Source organism: Perognathus longimembris, chromosome 20 (assembly GCF_023159225.1).
Source record: "Perognathus longimembris pacificus isolate PPM17 chromosome 20, ASM2315922v1, whole genome shotgun sequence".
Taxonomy (NCBI): Eukaryota; Metazoa; Chordata; class Mammalia; order Rodentia; family Heteromyidae; genus Perognathus; species Perognathus longimembris.
The window spans coordinates 23,541,523-23,562,935 of NC_063180.1; the positions used below are offsets into that span (position 1 = coordinate 23,541,523).

Here is a 21,413-nt window from a genome sequence, read left to right on the forward strand (position 1 = left end):
TGTGTGTGTACTGAGCACTGTTCCATGGCCTTTTCTGCTCAAGGCTGGCACTCTACCACACCTCCAGTTTGTTTGATTGCTAATTGAAGAGTCTCATATAGACTTTCCTGCTCAGGCTGATGTTGAACCATTGTCCTCAGCTCTCAGCCTCCTGAATAGCTAGGATTACAGTGAGTCACTAGTGTCTGGCTTATATTATCAAAGTTTCTAATAGCAATAGCAGTGAAAGACAACTGTAAAGTTTCCGAGGACATGGGACAAACAAAACATCATTGCAAGCCTATTTGGGGTGAGTGAAAATGCTATCTCAAACTACAGCCAGGTGCTGGTTGTGCACCCTGTAATTTTAGCTATTCCTGAGGCTGAGACCCTGAGGATCATGATTGAAAGCCAGCTGGGGCAGCCAAGTTCAGTAGGCTCCATTTCCAAAATAAGAAGCAGGGCTGGTGCCTAAAATGGCAGAGTGGGCCAGACCAGCAAACTGAGGCCCTGAGTTCAAACCCCACACTGTCATATGCACAAAAAGGTTGGGGGCGTGGTTCAGTGGTCGAGGCCAAGCCTAGCATATAGGGGGGTCCTGAATTCCATCCCCAGTTCTGCAAAACAGAAAGCAATCCACGCCCCATCTTCCCTCATCCTACCAGCCTTCTGGGGGTGATTCTGGCCCTAGCTGCCTGCCCACGTCCCAGAGCTCCTCTTTCTCCTCGCTGTTGCTACAAACGGAAAACAGTCGCACACAACTAGTGACTACGCGGGCATTTAAGGTAGTCGAGCGAAAGAGTGAGTCAAGGAATAGTGAGACCAGAGCAATCTAGAAGCTTGGAGGTGCAAGAGGTGGGCGGAGCCTTGGCACGGGAGCCAATGGGCGAGCAGATAAGGCCAGTGGGGTCTCCAGGGGCCTCCGGTCCCGCCCAGAGCTCGCATGACACTCTGGGAGTTGTAGTCCCCTACCACCTAGCCACGTCACCGCCTACAAAAGCCCTCCCCTCGAGTGAGGTGCGACCCACAGCCCCAGGCCTCGGAGTACTTTCCGAGGTCCCCTGGCCCACTCCTCCGGCCTCCCGTCTTCCCCCGGGCCCTTGGTGTAGTCTCTCGGGACTTGGGTGAGCCCTCCCTGTGTCACCCCCCCCCCCCACACACACACCGTGGCCGACTTGGTATCGTCTACTTTCTTCCCCACCGCCCACCGCGGTCTCGCGGCCGCCACACCCCCCTCGAGGCCGCTCCTCGGCCGCACGTCCTCGCAGCTCCGCCCCCTCACCGGGACGACCCACCGCCACGCCACGGCCAATCCTCCCTCTCCGAGGCTCGGCCGGCCTTTTTTGGTACGCTCCGGCCACACCCCCTCGCGGACGCGGTTGGTACGCGCCGGGGGCCCCCCTCTCCGCAGTGGTTCGGCCGCGGCGGCCCCCGCGCTTGGTACAGCCCGGCCCGGTCCGTCTCCTCCGGCCCCGCTAGCCCGCGCCCCTCAGTGTCGGTGCCGCCCGCTGCTCTGCGCCGGACTCGCGGCCGTTCCTGCCCTGCCCCTCGGCCCGCGCCCGCCATGGTCCGTCCGCGCCGCGCCCCGCACCGCTCCGGCGCCTGGGGCCCGCTCGGGGGTCGCGGTCGTCCCCCGCGGCCCCTCGTCGTCCGGGCCGGCCGTTCCCGCTCCTGGCCGGCGGGGCCTCGAGGCCCGCAGCCGCCACGGATCCGGGCCCGCTCGGCCCCTCCGATGGTGAGCCCCCCGCCCTTTTCCAGAGCCTTCGCGGCCCCACCCCCGGCGCCCGCCTTTGTCCGCGCCCCCCCCCCCCCCCGCGTCCTGGAGGTCCCGAAGTGGGGTCCAGCCCCCAGTCCTGCGGCCCCGCGCCGAGCTCCCCTTTGTTACGCGTTCGGGCCGGGGCGGGGGTGTGCGGGGCCCGGGGGCGGGGCGCGCTCCGGTTACCGCCGACTCCGCGCCGGACGGGAGCGCGGGCGAGGGGTGCAGGAAGGCCCGGGGCGCAAAGTTGTCGTGTGGCAATCGAGGAGGGGGTGTGGGACGGGCGCAGAGCGCGGGGGTCCCGGCGTTAAGCGCGGACGGCGTCGGTGCGCTGCGCACCTAGAATTTGCACCCAGAAGCGGGCCGCCTTGGCGGGTGTCCGGTGCCCCGGCCCGCTGGACATCGCTCGGGCTCACAGGTTGGTGTGAGTCCAGAGAGTTGCCCCGCGCGCCTCGGACCCCCGCACACATAATACACGTCGGGGGCTACTTGTGGGCGAGGATGGGTTCGAACTGCCCACCGCGCCGGTGCACGCGCAGACAAGCCGTGCATGTGCTTGCCCAGGTGTGGGGGAGCCTCTCCCGGTGGGGCCCCGTGTCGCCTCGGCAGCTCTGCTCCGGCTTGGGAGGACCGGAGTCTGATTGGAGTTGGACAGGCCCCTGGCCTCTGGCGCCCCCCTGTTGAGTTAAAGACTTTTGCCATGCGTGACAGCAAGCCCTGTGCGTTCGCCCAGGCGGGATACACCTTCCATTCGTGGCCCTCAGTGCAGCCCGCTTCTGGGCCGCCCCCTCCATGGCAGGCGTGCAGGGGTGCGCGGGGAAGGCAAGCATCCAGGTCCTTCTGCCCATGGTTCCAGATCCCGATTGTGTCAGCTCCTACCCCACGTGCTCATGATCCCCGCTTGCACTAGGAGTTGGGAAGAGCTGGGCCAGTGGGCACCTGCCCATAATCTCAGAGGCTGGGGCGGGCTGGGGAATCACCATCCAAAAAGCTGGAAGTGATGTTGGGCCTCTAATGGTGCTTGCTTGATACTGATCTGGGCCTGTCCTTATGGCAGTAAACACTGCCATGTGTCCACGTAGCCCCCAAGCACGTGTGCAGTGCACACAGCTCAGGTCCACACACAGCAGGGAGGCGTGGGTCTCGTGAGGCCCCTGCAGCTAGCTGCTCTCACTACATTTACGCTTCACACTCCAGCACCCAGACATCTGATGCTGTGTGTCCAGAGCTCCAGGCTTCAGGACCTTGCGTTCTCTGCCTTGGGCATCCTCCTGTCTGTCTTCACCCCAACACTTCCTCACTGTAACAAGCTTCAGCTTTCCTCCTGATCTGATGGACACACCCCCAAGTCACCTGGCCTGTTGGCACACATGCTCATTGTTTTTATTCATCATGAGCCCCACAAAAATGAAAACTTAAAGCCGGTGTGGTGGTACATGCTTGTAATCCCAGCTACTCAGGAGCTGGAGGGAAGATCCTCCCTCTGTCCAGGGCCAACTAGGGCAAAGTTACTGTGACCCTGTCAAAAACTAAAAGCAAAGGGATAGAGGTGTGCCTCAAGTGGCCGAGCCTGGTATGTACAAGACTCCGGGTTGGGTACCCAGTTACACACAAGTCCTGCTGAGTACTGGCAGCTCACGCCTGTCATCCTAGCTACTCAGGAGACTGGAATCTGAGGATCCTGGAATCTGAGGATCCTGGTTCAAAGCCAGCTTGGGCAGAAAAGCCTCTGAGAGTTATCTCCAATGAGCCATCAGAAAACTGGAAGTGGTGCTGTGGCTCCACTGTGGGAGAATGCTGGCCTTGAGCAAAGGTGCTCAGGGGCAACGGCCAAGCCCAGAGTTCAAGCCACATGACTGACCAAAAAAAAAAAAAAGGTGACAGTAGTAACATGTAGGATATTTTCATGTGGAGTCACCTACTGCTGAGTGTGACTTTGTGGCTTGCGTGTTCTGGCATGAGACACTCCACGCGCTGTCTCCTGGCTGACTCCGCTCCTCTGGGAGGAAGGCACTTTGGGCCTGTAACCGACTGCATGTGGATTCAGGGCTTTCTATTGAGGGTATTGGGAACCTCAGAAGTTCTGGGGGACAGGGCCAGCCATGTGCCAGGCTGGTAGCCTGGCCAGCTTGTTGCACAGGGCAGCTGTGCCAAGGCCCCACAGTGGGCACAGGAAGCTCCCAGGTGTCCGTCTTGAGTTGGGCTGGCCCAGTCCATGGGAGGGTGGGAGGCTGGCAGCACCCCATCTGATCAGCGCCCTGGGAGCTGCAGCAGGAAGATGGCGTGGGGGCAGCTTTGCCAGGTTGTGGCTGCTAGGGCACAAGGCTTTGGACAGAGCCTGGGGGTAAAGTTTTTCCATTCATCTTTTAGTGGGGATTTTAGTGTGGCTGGGTTCAGATGGGGAGAAATAGGAGCGGAGCCCTTCCTGCTCTCCCCTTAGGATTTGGGATGTTCCCCGCCACCCCCACCCCCCCATGGAGTGTGTGGGAACTGTGCCTTTGCCTGGCCCCAGCCTCAGTTTCCCTCTCTGCTGCAGGAAGGCGCTCGGGTCTTCGGGGCCCTGGGTCCCATCGGGCCCTCTTCACCAGGGTTGACCCTGGGGGGCCTGGCGGTGAACGAGCACCGGCTCAGCAACAAGCTACTGGCCTGGAGCGGGGTCCTGGAGTGGCAGGAGGTGAGTCCCTGGGGTGGGTGGGGTGGGGGGCACAGGTCCCAGAGGCCCCGGACGAAGCCGTGACCCTTCCTGCCCCACAGAAGCGCAGGCCCTACTCGGACTCCACTGCGAAGCTCAAGCGGATGCTGCCGTGCCAGGCCTACGTGAACCGGGGCGAGAACCTGTGAGTGCCCACGCACGCGCGGCCTCACCCCCCCAACCCCCTTCCCTGCCTCACTCCCGACCCCCCCCTTCTCCCCTCCTTGCAGAGAGACAGACCAGTGGCCGCAGAAGCTAATCATGCAGCTGATTCCACAGCAGCTGCTGGTGAGAGCCCCCCCACTTCTGACACGCTGTCCCCATCACCCCCAGGCCCCACACCCCTGCTGACCTGCTGTTCCATGTCACCCCCAGACCACACTGGGTCCCCTGTTCCGCAACTCCCAGCTGGCCCAGTTCCACTTCACCAACAGAGACTGCGACTCACTCAAGGGCCTCTGCCGAGTCATGGGCAACGGCTTCGTGAGTTGGGCGGCCGCCCGGAGTGGGCCATGACCTTAGTGGAGGAATCCCCACCCTGCCCAGGCTACTTCTGCCCTGCCAGGAGGAACAGTAAACCCACTGGCAATGTGGGGGTGCTGGGGCAAGATCAGGGGCCCTGAGGAATTGACGCCGGACTACCCTCAGCCTGCAGCTACCCACAGCCCAGGGCAAAGGGAAATTAGGCTGGCAAAATGGAGTATTTGGGGGATGACTAGGAGATAGCAGGGGCCCCATTGTCCAGACACCACGTGAGCAGGCTCTTATCAGACGCTCATTCTGCCCCAGAAGTAGTACTGCTGGCTGGCACCTCATTTAATGAGCAGCCATGCAGCACTTCCTGTGCCAGGCCGCAGGGCAGTGGTGGTGTTGAGCAGCTGGATGGGGTGCACACTCATCAGTGAGTGCACCCCGGCCCTGACCAGCTTGTCTGCCCCTCCCCAGGCGGGCTGCATGCTCTTCCCCCATATTTCCCCGTGCGAGGTGCGCGTGCTCATGCTGCTGTACTCGTCCAAGAAGAAGATCTTCATGGGCCTCATCCCCTACGACCAGAGTGGCTTCGTCAACGCCATCCGCCAGGTCATCACCACCCGCAAGCAGGTAGGCCTTTGTCCACCCGGGGGTGTGATGGCCGCCAGCCCCACCGGGATGAGGGGTGGAAGGGGCACTGGCAGCTGGGGATCCTCAGGAGGGCAAGAGATGGCACAGCTGCACCTGAGTACTGGGCAAGGCAGTGTGTGGTGGGAAGGGCATCCAGGCAGGGAGTGGGGGTTTTGGGGGGTCTCCAGGGCGCATCCCACCCCACCTCCCCCGCAGGCGGTGGGCCCAGGCGGCGTACACTCGGGGCCTGTGCAGATTGTCAACAACAAGTTCCTGGCGTGGAGTGGCGTGATGGAGTGGCAGGAGGTGAGCCAGCCCGGCCTGGGGGCTGCGGGGGGATATGGGGGGGGCCGCAGGGCCCGGGCCTGGTCTGAGATGCCCTCTTGCTCTGTCCCAAAGCCCAGGCCTGAGCCCAACAGCCGGTCCAAGAGGTGGCTGCCATCCCACGTCTATGTGAACCAGGGGGAGATCCTGTGAGTGCGGGGCCGGGGCGTGTGGGGAGCCTGCGCTGGCGCCCCGCACCTGACGCCCCACGTGTCTGCAGGAGGACGGAGCAGTGGCCGCGGAAGCTGTGCATGCAGCTCATCCCGCAGCAGCTGCTGGTGAGTGCAGGGTGGCGCCCGTGTGGTGCAGTGTGGTGCGGGTAGGGCAGCCAGGCGGGGCTTCCTCCACTCAGCCTGACACCCCATCCGCAGACCACGCTCGTGCCGCTCTTCCGCAACTCGCGCCTGGTGCAGTTCCACTTCACCAAGGACCTGGAGACGCTCAAGAGCCTCTGCCGCATCATGGACAATGGCTTTGTGAGTGGGGCCGGGTGGGCGCTGGTTCCATAAAGCCTGGAGCCCCAAGCCCCCACCGCCCCCTCCCAGGCTGTGGGCACTGGGAAGGCTCGGACAGGGCCCACCAGCCCCACTGCCCCAGCACTTCTGTGAAGACACATGCGCCTTGTGAGCCCAGCGGTGCCCATCACTGGCTACACAGCTGCTCCCGAGCCTGCCAGTGCTGCTGCTGCGGTGGCTCCGTCCCTGGCAGCCTGGCCTCCCCTTCCTGCCATCTCAGGGCGCTCCCGTCCCGTGGGTAACCCGCCCCGTGCCCCCAGGCTGGCTGCGTGCACTTCTCCTACAAGGCGTCGTGTGAGATCCGTGTGCTCATGCTGCTCTACTCCTCGGAGAAGAAGATCTTCATTGGCCTCATCCCGCACGACCAGAGCAACTTTGTCAACGGCATCCGGCGCGTCATTGCCAACCAGCAGCAGGTGCTGCAGCGGAACCTGGAGCAGGAGCAGCAGCAGCGCGGGGTGAGGCTCCTGCCTTCTCCACCCCACCCCCCACCCCCCCACCTCATCCCTCCTACCCCCATCCTCACCACTGTCTCCTTTCGCAGATGGGGGGGTAGTGCCGCCCCTGGCTGGGCCTTTAGGAGTCCCAGACAAAAACCCGCGAAGACTGGTGAGTAGCCCACTTTGAATGCCAATGTACCCCAGGACTTGTGGGCTGGGGGCGGGTCTCGGAAGAAGCAGGGGGCTTAGGTCTTAGGTGGCCTCATCTTCCTCAGCCTGAGGTCCCACCCACAGGAGCTGGGGTAACAGGCCTGCCCCACCCTCTCTGCAGGCTGTAGGCCAAGTGAGGGGTACGCCAGTCCCTGCATTGTGTCCCCCCAGGTTACATGCTTCTGAGCAGGGGTCCCCAGGGACTGTGCCTGCCCAGCACCATGACGACAGCATCCCCTGGTCACCGAGGATGGTCCTGTCCCCTGTGCTGTTCCCTAATAAAGTCTTTTAACCCCCACCCCCATCACTGCTTCCTGCGCAGGAGGGGCGCAGGCTGTGCCTCGCTCACACCAGAGGCTCAAGGGCCATTGGGGTGCTGGGGGGGGGGGGAGGCTGCAGATGATCCGTCACCAGCTCACTTGGCACAGGTAGTGAGTGCCAGCTGCCACAGGCCCAGAATGACGGCTGGTGACCTTAGCCTCTGGAACCTTCTTGGCACCCTGGGCAGTTCCCCTGGCCCAGACAGCTGCTCCTGGGGGCTCCCAGGGCTGCCGTGGCCCCTGCGGCAGGAGGTCGGGTCACCTGAGCCCAGGCTGTGTGCCCAGCCATCACTGAAGGCAGGTGCTGGCAGGCTTAGGTCTGGTTCTGAACCATGAGCTGAGCCAGCCAGGGCGGGCAGGCGAACCTGGGGCCTGGCCAGCCCAGAGCCGCCTGGTGCTGAAGACCTGGGCCCCCTGAGCGCTGGAAGGCGGAGGGCGGACGTGTATTCTCCCTGGTGCAGCCCCAGGACAGCAGCGGCGCACCGCCCAGCAAAGGCCACCCAGGCTTGGAACAAAAATAGACATTTATTTTGGGGTACAGGCCACAGCTCAGCCCTCCGAGAACTGGCGGTACAGTCGCTCAAGCTGCGGCTCCAGCCGCAGCCGAAATGGGATCTCCAGGATGGCACAGAAGCCTTCAGCCAGCGTGGGGGCCTCAAACTGCTTCCTGAGGGTGGACAGGGCAGTGAGGCGGGGGGGGGGGGGGCAGGGGGCCACCCCCCCAGCAGGCCCCTCCCAGCCCAGGCAAGGTACCTGTATCCGAACATGACCATGTCAGACACGGGTGCGTGCGAAGAGCTGGTCATCTCCCGGAACTGTGGAGGGACCCCGTGGGGGTTACCTCGAGTGGCCAGGACCCAGAGGAATTGGGGCAAGGGTCAGGACTCGGGTGGGGCTATGCCGCAGATGGGCGGGGCTTTGGACCCACCCGGTTGTTGTGGCGGGCCTGGTCCAGAGTGACAGGGAAGAGGAAGCAGCGGCAGGGTACGCCGGCGTCCCGGGCGCACTGGATGTACCTGTGAGGGCAGCAGGGTGTGGGCTGTCGCCAGGCCCAGGCCCCTCCGTGGCACCCGGGCCTCCCGCAGGCCCTTCGTACCTGGCTCTGCTCAGGGCATCTGGGTTTGTGTTGTCAATCACAACCTGCTTCTTTTGCTTCAGTGCCGCCTCACAGGCGCTCACACAGCGCTGCCAGGAGCCCAATGTATCCTGGGGACGGGGGATGGGGGACGGAGGGGGGAGGGAACGACCACAGGTCACTGGTGGGCAGCATGGCCCAGTGCGCCATGCGTGGGGGGCAGGCGGCCCAGGGTCGCACCCTGTTGACGTGGACATATCCGGCAGACACCAGGTGCTCCTGGAGGAAGGTGGACTTCCCAGCTGGAGGGGCATGATTAGGTCAGTGTGGGGCCGGGGAGGGCGCGACCCCGAGGGCGGCCAGCCCCCTGGAGGGTGATGTCAGGGCATCTCACCCCCGGGGAATCCCACGGCGACAACCACCTCAGGGCTGGAGCTCAGGAGGGCAGCGGACTCTGGCAGGCAGAGGGGCCCGGACCCTGGGACGGTCCTCTGGGAGGGTTGGACAAGACAAAGGAGGCATGAGGGTCTGACATGGGGGTCAGAGGGGGACGTAGGGTTGGTGCCCTACTACTCCAGCCCCACCTGCCCCCCGAACTCACTGGGTCAAAGGCCGGGAGCTCGAAGTGGGCTGTAGGCCACCGGAGGAAGAACTCCTCTGGTGTGGAGAAGGGCAAGCCAAGGTTGAGGGCAAACTGGGGAGGGCAGAGGTGGGCAGAGGTGAGGCAGGGCCGGCGGCCTGGGAAGCAGGGGCGCAGGGCTGGGCTTACCAGGCGGTCTGCACAGGAGAAGTCCTTCTTCTTCCGCCCTGGGGCCCAGTTGGCGGGGCGACCTGCTGCATCTGAAACACAGGGCACCTGTCCACCACCCAGCTGGGACTTGGGGTACCAACCACCCATGCGGACCGGGCCTTACCGCCTATGAACACGCTGTCGGTGATGGAGATGGGCACATCCTCGTTGGCCTGGGAGAGACGGGCACTGAGCACCCCAATACCCCGCATGGAAGAATAGCGGCCCCATACTCCACTGCCCCCTGCACCAGAACCCCATACATCATGTCCCTTCCCATCAGCCACTGTGCCCTGGGTCCAGGACCTAGGGTCTTCTTGGTGCCTAGCTCCCCTGCCTCTGCCCCCAGCGGCCACTAGGGGGTGCTATGCCCACACCCAGTCCTACCTTAGCCCCGCCGGCCCCATCCAGGCCACAGCCACCCTGGTCCTGGAGCACGATGAGTGGCCTGCACCGATGTCCCTCAGCCATTCTGGTTTTCATGGCTAAAGAGCACCGGACTCTGGCCACTCCCAGGATGGGACAGCTAAACACAGATGGCAAGGACCAAGGGTGGCAGAGGAAAAGAAGCGAGGTCCCAAGGAGTGGGGTCTGGTGGGTGGAGGGAGGGGCAGCTCACCTGTTTCTGCAGGTGGTCCCACATGCCTGTCACTGGCTTCCGGTACAGCCCTGCGTGTGTGGCCACCAGCACCTATGGGTGTGGCAGAGATCTAGGCATCCTTGTTCCTCTAGTGCACACTGGTTGTGCTCCACCCCATTCCCAGGTATCACATGGGGCTGGCTCTTTCTGGGTCCCCATCCTCCTGGCAAGGCCTCTTTCTTTCCACTTTCCCTCAGCCTTCCCCTAGCCATACCTGGAAGGGAGCCCCCAGCTTCTCTAAGACAGCCTCCACCTTGGCCTTGAAGTCCTCTGCTGGCAGCTTCCCTCGTCCAATGCCCATCTGGTTGGTGAAGATCACCAGCTGAGGAGCAGATGGTGTCACCGGGAGGCCCCTCACCAAGGCTCCCCACTGACCTGCAGGGTGCACATGTGCACACACCTTGTAGCCCTCAGCATGCAGCTCCCGGAGCTTCTGAGGAATCTCTGGGTACAAGACCCTAAAGCGGACAAGAAGCAGTTGGTGGGGCTGGGAATATGGCCTAGTGGCAAGAGTGCTTGCCTCCTACACATGAAGCTCTTGGTTCGATTCCCCAGCACCACATATATGGAAAATGGCCAGAAGGGGCGCTGTGGCTCAGGTGGCAGAGTGCTAGCCTTGAGCAGGAAGAAGCCAGGGACAGTGCTCAGGCCCTGAGTCCAAGGCACAGGACTGGCCAAAAAAAAAAAGAAGCAGTTGGTGAGCAGGGGCCAGGGGTTCTAGGCATCACTCTGTCCCTTCTCTGGTCCCTTCTCACCTCCAGTCACTGGGGCCAGTGGGAAAGACCTTTCCAGAACGAGTGCAGATAAGGGTCCCATCCAGATCAAAGGCAGCCACCTGGGAACACCAAGAATGGGACAGTCACATTCTCCGGGCCTCACCCAGGCCACCTCCTGCCCTCTCAGTCAGGCCCACCTGTCTCAGAGGCGAGGACACAGAGGCATGAGGCCTGAATGTCACATGCAAGGACCAGGCACGGGAGGAATGCAGCGCAGAGCCTGGCCTGCACTGTCTCCTGTCAATCCTGTGTTGCCATCCCCACTCGTGCAGATGCGCACCAATACATCCACCCACTGTCATCCCCAGGCTGATCTGCTTGAGTGTGTGAATAACTATGAAGGTCAAAACCAGAGCAAGGCTTATACAGGGCACTGACAAGCCATCAGGCCACTGTGTTTCAGGAGTTCATTTCAGCAGTGACATATAGGGTTGAGAAAAAGACCATGACTGAATGTCAGAAATGCTAGACCAGTCTGAGTACGCCTGTAATCCTAGCTATTCAGGTGGCTGAGATCTGAGGATCCCCTTTCAAAGGCAACTGGGGCAGGAAAGTTCCTGAGACATCTCCAATTAACCACCAGAAAACTGGAAGTAGTGTTGTAGCTCAAGCAGTAGAGCACTAACCTTGCAGTGAAGAGCTCAGGGACAACACCCAGGCCCCAGAGTTCAAGCCCCATGATAAAAAAAAAAAAAAAAAAAAAAAAAAAAGAGAGAGAAATGCTGGACCAGGCTGGTCATTGCTGAAGCCCAGTCCCTGTGGGTCTGATATACAGCAGCTGATATACAGCTGCCCCTGGTTCATCCTCAGCCTCTCCACTGGGTCTTCCAGTACAGTTCCCACTGCTCTCTGGTCCGTTGTGACCCTTACCCTGTCTCGGGGCTTCACTCCAGGTGCCGTGAACACCAGCAGCTTCTCCAGGTTCTGCCAGCCTGGGGATGTTATCCGCATCCGCTTTTTCTGCTGTTTGACCTCCTCCTCCCTCTCCTCCTCTTCCCTGTGAGGGGTCACCGGTGGGGTTCCAGGTGGAGTGTCTGGTTGGAGACCTGGTATGTGGGTATCTTCCCAGCGCAGGGTCAGGGGGTGGAGGCCATTGACCAAATATAGTGTGTCCCCCAGCCCAAGAGATTCCTCCAACCCTGGCCTCAGTTCTTGGGTTCCGACAGTTGTAGGGTTAACACCCAGCTGCAGAGAAAAAGGGAATAGCTGGGAACAATAACTCTACTGCAAGAGCCTCTTCCAACTAAAGAGGCTCAACTTTCTCAATTACCAATCAAAGCTTCCAGCCCCACTGCCTAGGTACAGATAACCAATCAGGACGTTGGAAAGGTTATAAGCCTCCATTTTTGTCCAATTTAAAAAGGTCTCTACCATGGTGGGAGTCCGCCCTGTATTCAGCCCCCAGCCCTTGCTGCCCCCTTGCTGAAGCCGGGGTACCTGTTTCACCGCCACCGTCCGAGTCTCCAGGTCTGCAAGCAGCTCCACTGGGGGTTGAGGGGGCCATGTTAGGGTTTGCTCCCAGGCCTCAGAAGCAGCAGCAGGGGGCTACAGCATCCATCCCGCCACCGCCCTCCCCGCACCCAGGAAGTGGGAGACGGGGCTTCTGTGAGGGAGAGTCACCCAAGTAAAGACACTTATGACCAGGGATATTTACGTTTCTCCACGAGGTCAGTAGGGCGGTGGCCCGTTTCAGGCTTCTAGACACCCTCTGCACCTCCCGTGCCCAGAATAATTCTCTCGGATTCGCCCCATCCTCCCCTCCCCTGGCTGGTTCCTGGTCGGGCACAGCCCTTCACTTCCCGAGCTTCCTAGGAGCACCTGTCAACTTCAGGAAAGCTTGCTAGCCGACACGCACCCCTTCTCTGGGATAACGGTGGGGCCCCGCTTTCGCGAGTACCGGTTCCTGCCCCCGGGGCAGGCCCCACCCACCTTGGTTTCGGGAGCACTTCCGGTCTGTAACCTGGGTCAGGGGTCCGCGGCCTAGCACCAGAGCTTGCCCATCCGAGGGCAGGAAGATGGGGGGCGCCCCCCCTGGGGGGCTCTCCAGCCACAGGCGGCCTCGGGCCTCCCCCTCGGCCATCGTGGGTGCCGGCCTAGGAGTGAGAAGGCACCCAGGGCGGGTGACGAGTGGCCCGGGTGGTAATAGCGAGTCCCGCCTCCTTCACCAGGTCACCGGGAACTTCCCCTTTCGGCTACCGGGACTCGGGACTCAGGTCCCGGCCGTCTCCCAGGCAACAACACCTCTCCAACCCTGGAGGCGCGGAGATGAGGGTGCCCATCTCTCCGGCTTGCTCACACGTTTCCCGGAACTCACCCGTGAAGTCGGTAGCGACCCGAGAGGCTCCGCCGGCAGCACGCCGCTCCACTTCTCGGTGGACGGAAGTGACGCACGGAGGCGGTGCCGCGGCCCCGCCCCTCTCGAGTCTGGGCCCTTGGACCGTCCCCCCGCCGCTCCGAGGCTCCCGGGCGGCTCCGCCCCCTCGGCGCTTCGCCTGCCCCGGGGGAATCCGGCCCGTAGCGGGCGCGTGGGGCCCCCACCGGCCGACTCCTCGTCCTCGTTGCCCGAGTAGATGGAAGTCTGTGGGAGAAACCCTGGCCCCCACCCCACGGCCGCGCAGGTCACAGCTCGACGTTCCGCTTTGCCCTCGTTCCTGCAGTTTTCTCAGTGAAGATACTCACTTCCCGCCGATACCTCAAGAACGAATGTGTGGATGAGAGAAAGCCCAGTGTAACATCTGCATTGTTTGCGCTCCTCAAGTGGGGTTCTAATGGGAGACGCGGATTCAGTCTCCCAGCCCTTAATTATTTTCTTCCTTAAAAAATAGTTTAATAGGGTATTTGGGGGCTTAGAAACTTCAGTTCAAGAGACTAAGTCCAGATAGCTCTGGATTTCTGTTATAGAGGAAGAGAAAGAGGGACTTTATACAGAGCAAACTATAACAAGGCCGAAAAAGTCTTCTGTTGCTAACAATTATGTGACCAACAGAAGATAAAGAATATATATTCTTGGGGCTGGGAGTATTGCCTAGTGCAAGACTGATTGCCTCATATATATGAAGCCCTGGGTTCGATTCCTCAGCACCACATATATAGAAAGCGGCCAGAAGTGGCACTGTGGCTCAAAGGGCAGAGTGCTATCCTTGAGCAGAAAGAAGCCAGGAACAGTGCTCAGGCCCTGAGCTCAAGGCCCAGGACTGGGAAAATATATATATATATATATATATATTCTTTGTTAAATACCCATAATGTCTTGATATTCATCTTAAGTTCTGCCAGCCCTAATGTCTAACCAAGTTCCACTAGCTGTCTACCCTCCAGCAGCCTAGGCAAGGCCCAGTAGGAATTCCCTGTCTTTGCTGGGGAATTCGTCAGCTTCAGTCCTCAAAGGCTCCGGCTCTAACACTGCCCCCTGAAGATGTGGATCCCACCTATGAACACAGGACTGTTCTCCCAACCCCGTGGCTCATTAATTAGTGTTCTCTGGCTTTAGAAAACATTAAACATTCTACACCTGACACTCGTTTATTCAGAGGTAAAACTTTAATCTTAGAGCGCCCCTCCCAACTCCCGAATCCCACCCCCACTCTCTTCCCCACGACAGGGCAGGAGAGTGAAGCCCCTGCCCCCCACCTAGGGTGGACGAGGGCCCTTTAAGGCACCTGTGGGGGTAGGGGGAGCGAGAGAGAGCTGGTACTGTCCTGAATGCAAGGACGAGATTGTTTGGCAGGCTGTTGTGGGACGAGACCAATGAGACCCAGGGACAGGATGGGCCATCCCTGAGAGATAGGGGTACAATTGTCAGGACGGGCAAAACAATGACCCAACCCCAGTAGTGTGAATTAGTGGATTCGGGCTCAAGGGGAGGGAGGGGGGATACTTGGCCACGCCTCCGCGCGCCAATCGCGTGGAAGAGCTGCCCAGTCACCAGGCCGTGGACGCCACTAGCCAATCCTGGGGCTCAGCCGGGCGTTTTCGGGGTTGGGAGCCGCGGTCGTGCGACTTGGTTTTGAAACTTGGCTCGTAAGAACGACAGCGCCTCAGCACTAGCCACGCCCACGAGGAGTGAGCCAACCCCACCGCGGGAAAACGCTGTCGCTGGGCAGAAAAGGGGCCGACAAACCAATCAGGAAACAGTGCGGTCCCGCCCCTCCCGCGGAGGCGGTGAGCCGGAAGGGAATCGGGGATTGGCTGGGCCAACCCAATGCCGGGCCGGGACCCACTGCGATTGGCGGGCCTCGGGGGCGGGGCGGGGGCGTAGTGTGAGGCGGGGCGGTCGCTGCCCGGGAACCTCGCTCCCCGGGCCTCAGTACTTCCGCTTCAGCTTCTGGAAGTCGCTGGTGTTGAGGCGTGGCCGCGGCAGGTCCCCAAAGACCTGGGTGTCCTCGGCCTCCCGCAGCACCAGTGCGCGCATGCTGGCCGCGATGCGGTCCAAGTCGGGCGAGGAAGGCTGCGGAAAAGAAGACCGCTCGGGATCAGCACCTGCACTCCGGGCCCAGGGCCACCCTCCCTCTGCTCCGGATAGGAGCTGCTGTACCCACGCTGACACCACCTCCTCCAGGAAGCCTTCCCAACCCCTTTGTCCTTTGCTGACCCCACTCTGTGTGCCACCACGGCAGCCGTCCATCAGGCCATGCACACGCCTGGTCTCAGGATTCAGGCTGGAGGCCATCAAGTCGCAATAAAACCTCCACCACCCACCAGCAGTGAACCTCCCTAGGCCTCAGTCTCCCCTGGAAACACAGGGCTAGCAAGGGCTCAGATGCAATGACAGCTCGGGGACAACACAGGGCCACCACCACACGGGCAGCCTAGTCCCACATCCACCAAACCCGCTGGTCCTGAGCCAAGAATAGCCAGAGCCTGGTAGCTAGAGGCCCTGCTAACCACTGAAGTGGCAGGCCTTGTGGGCCCAAGTGTTCTATAACTGGAGCAGCTCCCTACAAGGAACCAGGGCACAGAGCCAGGGGGCTTTGGTGAGACCACACAGTCCCATCCAGGAGCTGATAGTGCATACCGGCACTAGCAAGGCCTTCCTGGAGGCAGTCGCTTGGACCCAGCCCCCTCCACCCAGTCCCTGTTGCCCTCACCGGCCCATTCTCCTCATCCGAGGACCGTGCCTCTGCCCTCTTCTCCTTGAAGGCCCAGACAGGCACGGACACAGGCAAGGACTTGGCATACTGCTGGGTGGGCAGTGCGGAGGCAGGGGGCACGGAGTAGGTGGTGGAGCCAGCTGGGGTCTCTTCACTTAGGCTTCCATCTGCAAGACAATGGCCAACTTCTGCTTCTGTCTCTGCTCAGGTCCCAGGCCCTGGGGGTGGGGGTGCAAGGAGAGGCCCGGGCAGAGGATGCTCACCATCTGTGCTCTCAGGGTCTGACTCACAGAATGGGGGCAGGTCCTGGAGGGTGGCATCCTCGTCCATCACGAAGAGCCCTGTGGATGGTGCAGGCCCGAAGTCAGGCTGCACACATGGCATGCCCCGCCTGCAGCCTGCCACTGCCTCTGGAGGCCTCTGCTGTCCCCAGTATCCGCCTCGCCAGCAGCAGAATCATTTCTGTCCACCTGCTGCCCCTTGGGAGCCAACACGGAGCATGACCATGACACCTCTAACATGTCTGGGATGGTGTGACTCAAAACCCTGGCTGAGAGGAGGATGGACCAAGGAGGATGTGGGTTATGTCACCTGTCTGAAGGCTCACAGCTTAAAAAAGTGGCATCACCAGGAGGATTGGAACTGGGGATACTGCCCTCTAGTCCGTGCCCTTCACACTCTGGGTTTTCTCAGCCATGGAGAGGAGGCTGGCCATGAGTAATAACAAATGAAGAACTACTCACTCCTCGAAGCCCTAGCATTTCAATGCAGCCTCTGGGAAGCATCCAACTTCCAAATTCCTCCCCCACCTCCCTGAACAAAACAAAACAAAACCCACCTGGCTGTTCCCTGGCCAATGGCTCTTCTGGAAGGCGAGACTGCTAGCTCTGAGCCCTGATTTTCACTGGAAAAAGTTGGAATCCCAAGAGCCTCAACAAAAACATAACTTTCGGAAATGGATACCAGGCTCAGAGAGGGTAACTGAGTGGCTGAAGGACACACAGCTCATTCTAAGCCAGTCTCCTTGGAGGATCTTGGGACTGCAGCATGAATGGCATCAACAGTGTTCCTCCCAGGGGAGTCCAGCTTGGAGAGCTGACCAGGACAAGGCCACTAAGCCCCCTCCCCCCCACCCAGAGCCCTCTCACCTCCATTGTCACTGCCGCCCAGCCGCTCTCCAGAAGTCTCTGTCTCTGTGGGCTCATCCTCATCTTCCTCCTCCTCCTCTCGGGCCAGCGAGGGCCTGGGTGGGCTGGGAACAGGACTGGGTGGCTGTGGGGCTGGTGGGGGCCCGGGGGGCCGGGCAGCAGCAGCTGCCTTGTGAGCCTGAGCAATGTCGTGGAGGCAGCGGCGGGCGGCCTCAGCCAGGGCCCCGCGGCCATGGGCAGTGTAGGTGCAAGGCCCTGGGCGGGGTGGAGGTGGGGGTGCAGCAGTCAGCAGCACCAGCTCTGTGCCAGTCCGGGCTCGGAAGCGCTCAGCAGCCCCCACCACAGCCTCCCACAGCTCCTCGGGCCGCCCCGACGCCATCCGCGCCCTGTAGGCCAGAGCAGGATAGAGCAACTGAGGCCTGATGCTCCTATCGCCCTCACACAGCCAGTGTCCCCTGTGCACCAATGGCACCCTGCTTGTCCCAGCTGAGTGTGGTGCCTTTTCCAAATGTGGGAACCTGTAAGTGCAAGCCAGGAGGTCTGCCAAAGACAACTGGAATGCCATTCTCTGAAGGCTGACAGCTGCCTGAGAAAGATCTCTTGCCCTTAGCATTACAAAGGCCACGGATTCTCCCTTAGGTGTAAACTACCCAGCTTCCTTACTTCCTCAGCTCTTGGAGCCTCCCAGGAGCCTAACCAAATGGTGGTGTTTACTGCTCACCTTCACCTTCTTCACAACCACGGCCACCACGGCCACGGCCACCACCACCGCCACCACTGCCACCACTCTTTTCAGGAAGTCTCCAATCCTAGGATTGTTTCCCCCATTCTGGTAATTTCAACGAGACTGCTACCTTGTTTTTTTGCATGTATTCTCCTATTTGATGTTGAATAAAAGCCCTGTTCTCAGGAAGCCTTTTATTCTCAGGATCTGTTGCTGAGGGTATGCAGCAGGTCCTCTGGTACCCCAAAAACCGGTTCCACAGTCCGGTCTCCATCATTGCTCTTGCTCTCCACCGCCATTCTGGCGGTTTGCAAAATCCAAACTTCCTACTTCCCCATCAGCTGCCATCTACCCTGTGTCACCAGATCCCAGCCAGGTCCCTTCTTGGCTCTGTCCTGTCCCTCACAGGATCTATTAGCCACTTGACTCTGAAGGTCTCAGACTGTGGCAGCTCCAAGCAACAAGGCTGCTTATGCAAATAAGTGGGAGGAAAAGTTGTTGGTAGCAATGTGCCTACCACTGACTCCATGTCAAAATGTGACATTTGAGACCTGCTGGCTACAGAGAATAGCTGGCTACAATGGATCCCAGTTGTTTCCTCTTACAGCTGTAGATAATGCTAAAAGACAATGTGCCTTGGCTCCAGCCCACTGTCCTCTTGTGCTGAGGCTGACACTGGCCCACCTGGCCCTGCAAAGAGGGCTAGTCCTCACTCCAGGCTGCTATCCACAGTATCTGAATGACGTGTTACAATCCATTCCCTGTCTGCTCCCCATAAACTGGGTGGACTGGGGTAGGAGATGATGGAGAATGGTGTGCGTCCACACAAGGCCTCCTTTCTTCCTGCAACACTTCTCCAGATACCTCAATTCCCTTCACTCCAGTTCCTGTCATCCAAGCTAGTGACAGCCTGACCACTGCCTGCCTCCTCCATCAGTCAGTGGACTCCTCCCTGTCAGAGAGTTGTGCCTCTCTGGATTGGCCTGCCCCAGGCAGACTACAACAGTGAGAAAACCAAGAGGCAGAATGCTGGGTTTCAACTTGAACTCTGACTGAAAACTGCTGTATGCCCTTGGCTCACTTACTGGTTCTCTCTGTGCCTCTTTCTTCACCCATTAACCAAAGCAGTTGAGACAGGACTAGCAGACAGCAGGGAGCCTCCTTGAAGAGGTAGTGAATGCAGTGGAGGAGTTCAAGCCCTTCAAGGGCCACAGTGCTCACTGTGTAGGCCTTCATCAGTGTCAGTCATGGGAGCCAGTTTGCTGAAAACTTAACTTTTTCAAGGACTCCATACCTCTCACGTCCTAGCTCACTCACCAAGATGGACGCTGCTAACCAGACAAGAGGAAGGCTAATCCAGCATGTGGCCAGGCAAGGCCCCTAGATGAGCCCTCCCTTATGAGTACTGCAATCATCACCCTACAGACTTGGACAGCTTAGACTCAGCGCCTGTTCTTGTCTTTGGTGCCAGTATTGGGGCTTGAACTCAGGGCCTCTGGCTCTTAGCTTTTTAGTCACAGCTAATGCTCTACTACTTGAGCCACATCTCCAGCTCTGGTTTTTGCTGGTTAATTGGCTTTTCTGCCTGGGTTGACTATAAACCTTGATCTCAATCTCAGCCTCCTGATTAGCCAGGGTTACAAGTGTGAGCTACCAGGAGGCATGTGGCTCCAAATCCTGTTCTTAATGCCACCTGACATCTTGGCTGCCTTAGAAGTTACAATCTTCTCCTCTAGGTGGGAAAAGTAGGGCGTAGATAACCTGCCACACTGGCCAGTAGGCACACAACTATAACAAGGCAAAAGAGGGGTGGGCGGCAGGCCCATGTCTGTGTGACCCCCAAATCTCACAGCCCTGGCATGTGCTCAGTCTCAAAAAACACAACACACATCCCTTTCATCGAAGGAAGAAAAAGAGGCTCAGGGCAGGGAAGTGACTCATCCAAGGACACACCAGCCTGGGCTCTCACTTTCCAGTCCCTACTAAACACAGAGGCTTCCATTAAAATAACACCAGGAAAAGGACAACAGGACCCAGTCCTTTCTGCACTAGATCTTGAGGTGAAACACAGTGAATGGCTTGTGACTGTACCCTCATTTCAGAGAGGAGCCAGAGGCAAAAAGGAAGGGGGTGACTTACATGGACCTCTCTGAGAAGGCTGGGGGCTCGGGACCGTAACCCGATAGGAAAGCAGACAAATGGTGGCAGTCTCCTGGCCCTCCCTCCAGGAAGAAATCCTGTTGCCTCCTAGGAGCAGAGGCCTGGAGAGAGATGGGCAGGAGACGTGCTGTCCACCCTCCAAGGAGGAGGGCGGCCGGTGACAGGCCTCTTAAGAGGCAGAGACAGAGGAATGTCCCCCAGTGGCCGAGGGTCGCTAGAGGGGCACCCCGTCAGGTTGGGAGTGAAGGCATGGATGCTGGGGCGAGGTGAGTGTCGAGTTCGGCACCCCACCACGCCCGGGAACCAGCCAAGAACTACTGCTCTAGGAAGAAAACAGGAAATCCCGCCCAGGCAGGGGGCCAGGACCGGAAGTCCCGCCTTTGGCCGGGTGAGGGGCGCCCAGAACACCGCCACCCCCCCGCCGAACGACCCCACAAAGCCGTGTACACTGCCCACGCCCAGGGCCAAGCACCTCTGTGGATCGGAGCCCTGGAAGACGAGGCTGTCTAGGACTTGCCTCGAGGCAGACACGAAAGGTCCCCGTGGGACACTTCCAGCCCTCAACCGAGGGTCGCTGGGCGAGCTGACCTCTAATCAATGCCAGCCGTACCCCTCCCGTGAGCCGCTCGCTCTCCCAGAGCCTTTCGGCCTCAGTACAGCCAAAGCCTTCCCATACCCGGGTCCACAACGCCGCCTCCACTCACGTGCCCGGAGCCAGCATGGATGGCCGGGCGCCGTCACCGCCCTCAAAAGGTATGGCGGTGCCCTACGTCACTTCCGCTAGCCAGTCCCCACCCCCTTTCCGGGGCCGCCCAAAACAAATATGGCGGACACGGAGGCTTCATTAGGATCAGTGGATAATAACAAAAAGCAAAGTGCCCATAAGGAAGATGGCGAAAAGTATCACCTGATGCAGAAACTAGCCTAGACCGGTTCGATTTGCCCCCAAAAAAGATGGCTGTCCACACATGTTCACACAAGACAACAATAAGCCAAGGGAAACCACCATCCATCCTTCACTGGCAGTTTCCTGGATAGACACGGAGGGAAACGCTGTCCGTCCTCCTCTTGGCGGTCAGTCGGATTTCACCTGCCCATAATGTACATGGACTCTCCCTCCCCCCCAACCTACCCCCCTTCAGCACCAAGCTGGCAAAGATCCAATATGGCAGCATTTCTTGCTTCGGTTTGCCCAGCTTCAAAATGGCGCTCAGCCCGCTTTCCGCAGGGACTCAGGAACTCATCGGGGACGGCTTCGTCTCTGGGCACGTTGACGGCTTCGTCCAGTTATCCTGAGTCCCTCAGCGCCTCGGAGGTTGTACCGCTCCTCTCACCCTTCCCCTCATCTGTTCCTCTTTCCCACCGCCTCGCTGCGGTGCCCCGCACTAACATGGCCGCGGCTGACTGGCTAGGGCTGTGCCCTCGAGCAAAATGGCACCTGCTAAGCCTCGATGCCAGTACACAATATGGAGAAAGTGGGCGTTTCCGGGGGGGAGCGGGAGCAGGCCAGAGGCGTGGTGCTCTTGGATCCACCCACTTGTTTACTTCGTGGCGCGAGTTTGATCAGTGGCAGGCTCCACCTACGCCGTCAGTCAAGTGACTAAAATTCTTGTCTTGCTAGTCACCCCCATTCTGACAGGTGGTTTCGTCCTCTCCGGCTCCAGAAGGGTAGG

General features: G+C 60.0%; 3 protein-coding genes across 9 annotated transcripts; 1 reads left to right on the forward strand and 2 right to left on the reverse strand.

Annotated features, from left to right (window-relative positions):
* Positions 1–1,438: 1,438 nt before the first annotated feature.
* On the forward strand, positions 1,439–7,315 carry Ptov1 (PTOV1 extended AT-hook containing adaptor protein). The gene is made up of 13 exons (XM_048329490.1): positions 1,439–1,714; positions 4,272–4,409; positions 4,490–4,572; positions 4,658–4,715; positions 4,803–4,910; positions 5,373–5,528; positions 5,745–5,834; positions 5,928–6,001; positions 6,073–6,130; positions 6,224–6,328; positions 6,628–6,825; positions 6,912–6,976; positions 7,189–7,315. The coding sequence occupies exons 1-12, from the start codon at positions 1,544–1,546 to the stop codon at positions 6,921–6,923; spliced, it is 1,251 nt and encodes a 416-aa protein (XP_048185447.1). The 5' UTR covers positions 1,439–1,543; the 3' UTR covers positions 6,924–6,976; positions 7,189–7,315.
* Positions 7,316–7,843: 528 nt separating this feature from the next.
* Positions 7,844–13,021, reverse strand: LOC125338592 (polynucleotide kinase 3'-phosphatase). 3 transcript variants are annotated; one of them, XM_048329487.1, is made up of 16 exons: positions 12,933–13,021; positions 12,548–12,711; positions 12,056–12,102; positions 11,489–11,803; positions 10,598–10,677; positions 10,243–10,300; positions 10,057–10,164; positions 9,822–9,893; positions 9,327–9,375; positions 9,014–9,252; positions 8,807–8,903; positions 8,653–8,714; positions 8,434–8,543; positions 8,266–8,353; positions 8,091–8,152; positions 7,844–8,004 (listed from the first exon to the last, which is right to left on the reverse strand). In XM_048329487.1, the coding sequence occupies exons 2-16, from the start codon at positions 12,696–12,698 to the stop codon at positions 7,887–7,889; spliced, it is 1,656 nt and encodes a 551-aa protein (XP_048185444.1). In that variant the 5' UTR covers positions 12,699–12,711; positions 12,933–13,021; the 3' UTR covers positions 7,844–7,886. The 3 variants fall into 3 exon arrangements, 2 of the variants coding, with proteins under 2 accessions (XP_048185444.1, XP_048185445.1); XM_048329488.1 differs by lacking the exon at positions 12,933–13,021 and having other exon boundaries at positions 9,014–9,106; positions 9,182–9,252; positions 12,548–12,924; XR_007208341.1 differs by lacking the exons at positions 7,844–8,004; positions 8,091–8,152; positions 12,933–13,021 and having other exon boundaries at positions 8,835–8,903; positions 12,548–12,926.
* Positions 13,022–14,129: 1,108 nt separating this feature from the next.
* Positions 14,130–21,163, reverse strand: Akt1s1 (AKT1 substrate 1). Of its 5 annotated transcripts, none has more exons than XM_048329495.1 (5): positions 21,075–21,163; positions 16,857–17,242; positions 15,972–16,049; positions 15,706–15,875; positions 14,130–15,065 (listed from the first exon to the last, which is right to left on the reverse strand). In XM_048329495.1, the coding sequence occupies exons 2-5, from the start codon at positions 17,233–17,235 to the stop codon at positions 14,922–14,924; spliced, it is 771 nt and encodes a 256-aa protein (XP_048185452.1). In that variant the 5' UTR covers positions 17,236–17,242; positions 21,075–21,163; the 3' UTR covers positions 14,130–14,921. The 5 variants fall into 5 exon arrangements, with proteins under 5 accessions (XP_048185452.1, XP_048185451.1, XP_048185449.1 ...); XM_048329494.1 differs by lacking the exon at positions 21,075–21,163 and adding an exon at positions 20,873–21,068; XM_048329492.1 differs by lacking the exon at positions 21,075–21,163 and adding an exon at positions 20,445–20,840.
* Between the last annotated feature and the right edge of the window lie 250 nt (positions 21,164–21,413).